The sequence below is a fragment of the Hylobates moloch genome, unplaced genomic scaffold (genome assembly GCF_009828535.3).
Source record: "Hylobates moloch isolate HMO894 unplaced genomic scaffold, HMol_V3 SCAFFOLD_122, whole genome shotgun sequence".
Taxonomy (NCBI): domain Eukaryota; kingdom Metazoa; phylum Chordata; class Mammalia; order Primates; family Hylobatidae; genus Hylobates; species Hylobates moloch.
The window spans coordinates 71,011-80,934 of NW_026652397.1; the positions used below are offsets into that span (position 1 = coordinate 71,011).

The 9,924-nt window shown below is 34.9% G+C and overlaps 1 protein-coding gene across 1 annotated transcript in view; it reads right to left on the reverse strand.

The window, feature by feature from the left end:
• The window catches only part of LOC116464005 (probable C-mannosyltransferase DPY19L1), a 79,283-nt gene extending 69,686 nt beyond the window's left edge, over positions 1-9,597 (reverse strand). Inside the window, exon 1 of the mRNA XM_032147283.3 lies at positions 9,513-9,597. Coding sequence (XP_032003174.2) covers positions 9,513-9,590 — 78 coding nt within the window. The 5' untranslated portion in view covers positions 9,591-9,597. The remainder of the gene's footprint in view (positions 1-9,512) is intronic.
• Positions 9,598-9,924: the final 327 nt, after the last annotated feature.

Here is a 9,924-nt window from a genome sequence, read left to right on the forward strand (position 1 = left end):
TTTATTGTTTTGTGTGCAAAAAAAAATTAATAAAATAAAAAAATTAAAAAAAACAAATGGTACTAGGTTAATTGGACATCCTATTTGGGGTGGGGTAGGGGAGGAAGGAATCTGGAACTTATTTCATACTGTATACGAGATTCTAGACAGATTATAAACCAAAATGTGAAAGCTATACCAAGCTTTTCCCTTATATTTCTTCAAGCTTCTAAAAGAAAATACGAGAAAATCTTTATGACCTACAGTAGGCAAAGACTTTTTAATCAGACACAAAAAAGACTAAACATAAGAGATTGATAAATGGGACTTCATGAAAATTAAGAGCTTCATCAAAAAACCTCAAAAAGGTCTGTGTATACACAAAGATAAAAATCACAAAATCCAAAAAGATGAAAAGGCAGGTCATAAGTGGTGAGAAGGTACTTGCAGAACATATATTCTACAAACGACTCCATGGAATTGACAAAGAGTTACCATATATGAATAAAATAACCCAAATATTTGTTAATGGGTGAAGACTTAGATAGGTATTAAAGAAAAGAAAATACCTAAATCAGATAAGCCATATTAAAAGGTACTCAATATCATTACTCATCAGGAAAATGCAAACTAAACCCATAATAAGGTACCATTTCACTCATCAGAATGACTACAATTAAGAGGACTGCCAATGCCAAGCACTGACAAGGACGTACTGATAGAAGAAACTGGAATTCTCATACATTGCCAATGGGAGTGAAAACTGGTACAAGCACTTTGGAAAACAATGTGGATATATATCACAAACATACGTTGAGAGAAAGACATCGGACATAAGAAAATATGATTCCACTATATGAAATCCCCAAATAGGCAAAACTAATCAATAGTGATAGACAGAAGAGTGGCTACCTGTTTTGAAGGATGGAGAAGGATACAGATTGGACAGGAACAGAGGTGAGCCTGCTTGGGGGCTGGAAATAGTCTATACATTGATCTAGTTCCTGGATACAAGACTGTATACATATGTAAAGATCCACTGAACAGTTAAAATATGCAAATCTTAATGTATGAAAATTATATATAATTAAAATGTGGGGAGACTACTACCGGCCAAATGCGTGATAATGAGAACATCAAAAAGATTTGCAACGGATTATAAAACATTGAATAAATAAAAAGAAAAACCTATGCATATATAGTAAAAGAAAATGGCGGGACAGGGGATTTGTCCTTAAAGAACACCATTAAATGTAGATGAAATGGCAGAATTAGAAAATTACCATTTGCAATGGCTAATGTAATAACTAATTCAGGCAAGTATCATCAATGGATGCATAATCAGTTGGTAAATGTTACAGAGGAAGAGGGTACTGGTGTCTCAAAAGTATCATCCCACATTTCACTTATTAAAAGGAAAAAGGGCATTTTTATAATAGAGAAATATGAGACACCACCTTAACCGTGTGATTTAACTTAGTAAATTCGATTATGGGACAAATTGGTTTTATGTGCCTCCAGATGTAATGCAAAGAAAAGGACACAACATCATATGTGCCATATTCTTCATTAAAATGTCCAACCTGGCTGGACATAATGGCTTATGCCTATAATCCCAACACTTCGGGAGGCAGAGGCAGGCAGATTATTTGAGGCCAGGAGTTCAAGACCAGCCTGGCCAACATGGTGAAACGCTGTCTCTAATGAAAGTATAAAAATTAGCTGGGCGTGGTGGCACAGGCATGTAATCGCAGCTACTCGGGAGGCTGAGGCACAAGAATCACTTGAACCGGGGAGGGAGAGGCTACAGTGAGCCAAAACTGTGCCACTGCACTCCAGCCTGGGCAACAGAGTGAGACCCTATCTCAAAATAAAATAAAAAAATAAAATAAAATAAAATAAAATAAAATAAAAAATAAAATAAAATAAAATAAAATAAAAGTCTAATCCGAATCTGTTAATGAAGAAACGATCAGCCAAGTCCAAAATGTCAGACCTCTACAAAATAATTAGTTCAGACTCCTCAAAAATGTTAATGCCATGAAAAAAAGAGACTGTTTGAGATAGACTTCTCTAAATAAAATGACAACTAAATGCAATGTACAATCCTTAATCAGATTCTGGATCCAAAATAAAAGCATCTAAGAATTTATAGGACTAAACTATGTAAATAAGAATATGGGCTGTATTAAGATATTATTATATAATTATTAGTGTGAAATTTCTCTAGTACGATAACAGTATTGTGATTATGTAGGAGAATGTCTTGCTTTTAGGCAATATATACTGAAGTATTTAGGGGTGAGATCTCATCATATCTGCAGCTCATTTTCAAATGGATTAGAAAAATGTCTGTGTCGGTGTTTGTAAAAGAGAGACAGCAAATGTGTCAAAATATTAAAACTGGTCAATGAAAGTGAATCTAGAGCATTTCTTTAAGTTTCAATTTGTTCAAAATAAAAAGCTGGAGAAAAAACAGTAGAGAAAAATGCACTTTTCTTGTACTGCCTTTTTAGTACAAGATTTACAGTAGAACTAGACATAGCCCAAGTGAAGATATAAAACAGTTGTTGGCTCTGTCGTCACACCTGAGAACAATTGCATAATTTAGGTAAGGATCTGCCACAGGCAGAGAGTCTTTGCTGGAACCAAACAACTTCTAACAATACAAACAAGAATCTGAAAAAGCTACAAACACAAAAATGAATATTTTTTGTGACAGCCACCCCTCCCGCAACCTGGAACACACATAAACATACACACACATGAATCTGGCAGATAAAGAGGAGTAGGGGAAAGTCAGAACTCTGTGAGATCACAATCTCACACAGCGTTTAGGTTCCAGGGCCTTGCCACAGCTGAATCTGGAGATGGATTAAAATTAACTAAAAAGCTGAAAACTAACCCCTTCCCAGTTTAAAGAGTGGTAAGATCAAAGGAATCATCCCAAGTTGAGCATCTGGAAAGTTGGAGACTGCGACAAAGAAAAAAGAGATCGCTGTAGTTCATTTGAAACTGGAAGTAAACTAAAACAAATTAAAACTATACCACTGCCCCACTTGGCAGGGCTTCATGTGGGATCCAAATTCTCAGTCTCTCTTCCTAGGTGCTTGACATAAAAGATGTTCCTTTTCTAGGGAAATTGAGGCAAAAATGATTATCTAGTTCAACCTTTATCATTCTTTTACAGAAATTGTCTTGCACAAAATAAAAAGCTATGAGACATGCAAAGTAGCAGAAAAACATGATCCACAATCGAGAGAAAAAAAACAGTCAACGGAGTTAAATTCCTAGATAATATAGGTGTTGGCATTAGAAAACAGATTTTAAAATAACTATAATAATTAGATTTTAAAATATAGAAAAATATTAGTGAGATGAATGAAGAGATAGGAAATTTCAACAGAAAAATGGTGGCTCTAGGAAAAAAATGGAAATTCTAAGAAGGAACAAAGGAAGAAAGGGAAAGAGGGAGGGAGGGAGGGAGGGAAGGAGGGAAGAAATGAAGGCAAGAAGGGAGGAAGGCAGAGAGGGAGGGAGGGAATTTACCAGACAGTGATAATAGCAGACTGCATGCATCAGAATAAAGCATCCATCAACTCCTAGACATGGCAAGAGAAAATACTCAAAGGGAGGAATAGAGAGAAAAAAAATGGGAAAAAAAAAGTGTCAAAAATCTGTGATAGTATTTTTAAAAAGTTGAACATACATGTAATTAGAATCCCCAAAGAAGAAAAGAGAAAGAATGGGGAAAATAAAGTATTTAAAAAGAAGATCTTGGCTAGAAATTTTCAAAAACTGATTAAAAATAAAAACTAACCCACAAAACAAAAGCATTCAATGAACAAAGCACATCTAGGTTCACCACCATCAACCAATAAAAAACAAATATATAATGAAAATCCTCAAACAGAGAAAAGACACATTACATTCAGAGGAACAACAACAAAAATCATAGCTGACTTCTTATAAAACAGTAGAAGCCATAAGACAATGGAATGGCATCTTTAAAGTGCTGAAAGGTACAGCTATCAACCTATAATTCTTATGTAGCAAACATGTACTTCAAAAATGAAGACAAGATAACATTTTTAGACAGACAAAAACTAAGGGACTTATTGGGAGATCTTTATCACAATGCTAAATAAAATTCTTAAAACTAAAGAGAAATTATGTCAGATGGAAATCCAGATCTGCAGGAAGAAATTAAGAACACCATTGAGATACAAACTGAAATGCTCAGTTGTGAAGGATGACTAGGAGTTAATTAGGCACAGGTCAAGATGAGGGGTGCAGAGGCATATACAAAGCATAGGAAACAGCATGTGCAAAGGCCCTGAGGAAGGAAAATGAATAGTCCTTTCTGGGAACTGGAGAAAGAAGGGCCCATAGGGCTGAAGCAAAACAATAAAAAATAGCCTGAAGAGTGATGGGAGATAAAACCAGAAATCCAGCTGGGCAAGGTCATTAAAGATGTTGTAGGCTACTTTTCTATTGTAGACTGCTTTTCAAATTTACATCAGCAGATATGCTGCTAAGATTAACACACTCTATTTTTATTGAACTTTTGAAGTTACTGTAAGTTTAATATAGTAAGTTCACAAATCCAGACATACCAGTGAATAGCCTTCATGAAACTATACGTCTTGTACTTACATTGTTCCCCAAATTCATGTAAAACATAATTTAAATCATGTCACTCTACTAGTCCTCATCCTCTAGTGGCATTCCATCCACTCCAAATAGACCCTATAATGACCTACAGAAATCTGCTCCCACTCTATCCTACCTCCAATTATTAACTGTCTGACCTTATCTGCTATCACTCTCTGCTCCTCCTTGCTACTGCCCAGATAAGCCAGTTATTCTCCTGCTTTAAGGCAGAAGATAATCCCACATCCACATGATTGTCCACAAGGATAGGAGTCTTTGTTTTACTTATACATCTCAAGCATCAAAAAGTACCTGGTGTACAGCAGGTCAAAACCTTACCAACACTGGCAAGAAAGGAAGAAAGAATGAAAGAAAAACGAAGAGGTCCACAAATCGGTAAGAAAAGGTCTCTGCACCTTCCATTTGTAAAAGATAAATTATAGTGATGTCTTCTTTGAAATGCTACTCCCCTACCTAAGAGTTTCATGTTTGGAGAGATTAATGAAGAATCAGGAAACCTGTAATCCTCTCTCTGCAAAAAGATCCACAATATTGATCTGGGCAATGATTTCTTGGATAAGACTGCAAAAGCACAGGCAAGGAAAGCAAAAATAGCCAAATAGGATTGCGTCAAACTAAAATGCTTCTGCACAACAAGGAAATAATTAACAGAGTGTAGAGTCAACCCAAGGATTGGGAGAAAATATCTGTAAACCACACCTCTGATAAGGGGCCAATATTCAAAATATGTAAGGTACTCAAATAACTCAATAGCAACAAAACAACTCGATTTTTAAAATGAGCAAAGAATCTGAAGTCATTTCTCAAAAGGAAAGATACAAATGGCCAACAGATATATAAAAAAAAATGCTCAGCTTCTCAAATCATAGGGGAAATTCAAATTAAAACCACAATGAGATATCAATGTGCACCTGTTAGAATGGCTATTATCAAAACAGACAAATGATAAGTGTTGGAGAGGATGTGGAGAAAAGGGAACTCTTGCACACTGTTGGCGGGAATGTAAATTCATACAGTCATTCTAGAAAGCCATGTAAGTTTCCTCAAAAACACTATAAATAGAACTGGCAATCCAACTTCAGAGTATATATACAAAGGAACTGAAATCAGTACATCAGAGATATCTGCACTCCCATGTTCATTTCAGCATTATTCACAATAGCCAAGATACGGAAGCAACCCTAAGTATCCATAAAGAGATTAATAAGGAAAATGTGCTATACATACACAACGGAATATGACACAGCCTTAAAAAAAGAAGGAAATTATGTCATTTGAGACACTATGAATGGAACTGAAAGATACTACGCTAAGTGAAATAAGCCAAGCACAGGAAGGCAAATACGGTATGATCTCAATTACATGTGGAGTCTAAGAGTCATTCTCATAGAAACAGAGAACAGAAAGGTAGTTACCAGAGGCTCAGGGGAGAGATGGGTAATGGGGAGATGATCCAAGGATATCAAGTTTCAGTTGGGCAGGAGGAATAAGTTTTAATCATCTATTGCTCCACTTGGTGACTACAGTTAATAATAATGTACTGCATATTTCGAAATTGCTAAAAGAATAGATTTTTAGCATTCTCATCACAAAAAATGCTAAGCTGGTGAAGGAACAGATACGTTAATTTGCTTGATTGACTCTACAATGTATACATAAATCAAAACATCACATTGTAGCCCATTAATATCTACAATTATTATTTGTAAGTTGAAATAATTTTTTTTTTTTTTTTTTTTTTGAGACGGAGTCTCGCTCTGTCGCCCAGGCTGGAGTGCAGTGGCGCGATCTCGGCTCACTGCAAGCTCCGCCTCCCGGGTTCACGCCATTCTCCTGCCTCAGCCTCTCCGAGTAGCTGGAACTACAGGCGCCCGCCACCAAGCCCGGCTAATTTTTTGTATTTTTAGTAGAGACGGGGTTTCACCGTGGTCTCGATCTCCTGACCTCGTGATCCGCCCGCCTCGGCCTCCCAAAGTGCTGGGATTACAAGCGTGAGCCACTGCGCCCGGCTAAAATAATTTTTAAAAAATACAAATAAATAAAATCATTTCCCTGCTGGGTAACCTTCAGCCAATCACTTAATGTTTCAGTGCTTCCATTTTTATGATATTTAAATATTTACCACGTATCTACCATATAAGCATATTATAAGAATGAGATTGTTTTCAAAGTGTTCTAAGAATTCTTTTCCAAATCTTATATAAATGGTATAACTATGTCAATAAGTAATTAGGAACATATATGTTTATAGTTTAATTTCAGTTCAGTGCAAAAATATTTAAGAAATGTGGGTCAGAAATATGTTGTGGGTCATAAAAATGGGTTAATTAGATATGAACCCCAAGGCAATCCTTTCATTTACTTTGAATTACTTTATTAGAAAGTATTTATTTCTAAAAAATACAAAGTAAGGAATTTCCTCTTCATATGTGCACATCTTTATATATGCGATTATGTTTTACATAAAACAGAATCAATCATGCTTGGTAATAGTTTTTTTTTTAATCTTATCATGAAAAAGTTAAACAATCTTATTTCACAAAAAAAGAATTTCTAACAATCAAAAAATTGGAGAAAAATACTGTATTCAGGTTTTTCTTAATACGCATTCATGTGCTTTCCTATCAGCATGCCAAAACCCTGCACCATCAACACATGTTGTGTGCATCTTGTAAAAGAAAACATTTTAAAGGCAAAACAAAATTGCTAGCTTTCGTCTTTGCAAAAATTCTCAGTTGTGACAGAATGAAATTTACTAAAGAAGCTTGATCAATGAAAACATCTGCATAGTTTTTATTATAGAATGTATAACCTCAACATTACTGATCATTATTATAAGCCCTTTTATTGCATTTCACATGTTTCAGATTTGAAAGTTTTAAATGTGTTTTAAACAATTTAATAATCGATTAAGCTATTCATGCTACACATTTTATAACTATTTTGTTCAGGCAAAATTTTTCCCTTGTAAAACCATATGAGGAAAAAGAAAATTTTTAAAAAGTAAACCTATGCTATCTTAGCATCTAGTGCAGAGCAAAGTAAATAATGGAAATAGAAGTTAAATGCAAGTAACAATTCAGAACTATTCTTTGCAACATAAACCAATCACTCATGTGATCAAAGTAACTCTCCTAAGGTACCAATTAGTACTACCCACTAGCATTTCCAGTGAGCAATGCTCTACAAAAGCTCACTAAATACATAAATAGGTACTACCAGAGTAAATATTTCTGTCCATAGAAAAAGTATATACTTAAAAGTCAGAAAAAAATAGGGTCTGAAAATCTCATTACCTAAAACCAAAATATGTTGAGTTCTGACCAATATTTTACCCAAAACTGCAGTTTATGCTCTCAATTTTAAGCCATTACCTGTATTTTCACATGTAATTTTACATGTAAGTAAAATTATCTACTTGACTATTTCAGCAAAACTGAAATTCTAATTCTAATGATATTTGGTTTACCTTTTCCTAAAAAAGTCAAGTCTAAGCATGCTTTTCAGCTACACCAAGTAGCTGAAAAGTATCAAAAAGACAATTCATCAGCCTGAAAAGCCAATTGAATAGTCTGAATTCCATTGTTAAAATTTAAGAAAACTTTGTAAGGAATGATGTTCATGCCACGTGAGTATCAAAATTATAAGAAAACTTAAGATCAAGAATAAAACACCATAGTATACACTCAGGGTAGCATGACAGACCTTTGCGCTTTACAAACAGTGGTCTTCCTGGTGGTCTAGGTTCCAAAATTTTGAATAACCTCTTTCCTCTGACACCTTATTGTTAACACACAATGCTTCCTTCTTCCATTATTAAATGGTTATTTCCCTATTTCTTAGGTCATTCTCACAGAACCTGTGGCTCAAAGTGCTTCATGGTCCACACTATCACAATGTGCAGGATCCATAGTCAGGAAAAGCCAAATCTTTTTTTTTTTTTTAAACACATACTATACCAATTAACTGATGTCATGTTGCAACCAGTTGTCAAATACTCTAGCTTTACATTTCTGTGATTCTAAATACTAAGAACATATTAGCTAAGTATCTATTAGTAACTCGCTGACTAAAAAGAAGTCCAGCATCGACTCTGCATTATGTTTGGAGATTATTACTGTTATAGCACATGTTAAAACATGTGCATATTCAAACACAGCAGGCACTGAGTGTTTAAAATGCATGGAAGGACAAAGTCACTTCACACAAAGCAAGCTGACCTTTATTCTTTTCTCCCTCATACAAAATTTATCATGAAAGAAATCTAAACAGAGGTGTATTAGAAATTCATTTACAACTATGATTAATCTAGAAACACCGAAACTCTGAATTTATATTAGAATTTAAACCAAGTTAATTAGTCAATAACAGTAATAATACAAGCTAACAATTACATAGCACCTACCATGTGCCAAACACTGTTCTAGGCATTTACACATATGAATTCACTTAGTCTCTGCAATAATCCTATGAGGTGGGTAACATCATTATGCCCATTTACAAAGAGGAAACTAAGGCAAAGAGAGATTAAATGACTTGCTCAGATCACACAGCCACTAAATAGCAGTCAGGATTTGAACCCAGGCAACCTGGATCCAGAGTCTATATTTTTTACAATACTATTCTCTTTAGAAAGCCCTTGAACACTCAAATATTTTGTAAAAAGTACTTACAAGAATATCAAATGTTAATACATTAAAATAAGAATACACTGTGTAGCTCCTGAAAGGAAAAGTTATCCCTACAAAAGAAAGTTATATCGATTACTGCCTACTTCTATTATAACTAAAATATGAGCTTTCACAGTTTTAAAATTATACAAACAATTGATACTTGAGGCTAGGCGTGGTGGCTTACACCTGTAATCCCAACACTTTGGGAGACCAAGGCAGGAGGATTGCTTGAGGACAGGAATTCGAGACCAGCCTGGGCAACATAGAAAGATTCCATGTCTATAAAAAATTTAAAAAATTAGCTGAGTGTGATGATGAATGCCTGTAGTCCCAGCTACTCTGGAAGCTGATTCTGAGGCAGGAGGATCACCTGACCCCAGGAGTTTGAGGCTGCAGTGAGCTATGATCTACCACTGCACTCCAGACTGGGCAACAAAAAGAGACACTGCCTCAAAAAAAAAAAAAAAAAAAAGAATTGATACAGTTGATACAGACCCACTATTTCATCAAACTACTAAGCCTTATATCACATAAGAAGTATAATGGTCATGAAAAGTTAACTTAAATGAATGCTAGTGTTTAAATTTTGAATCAAAAT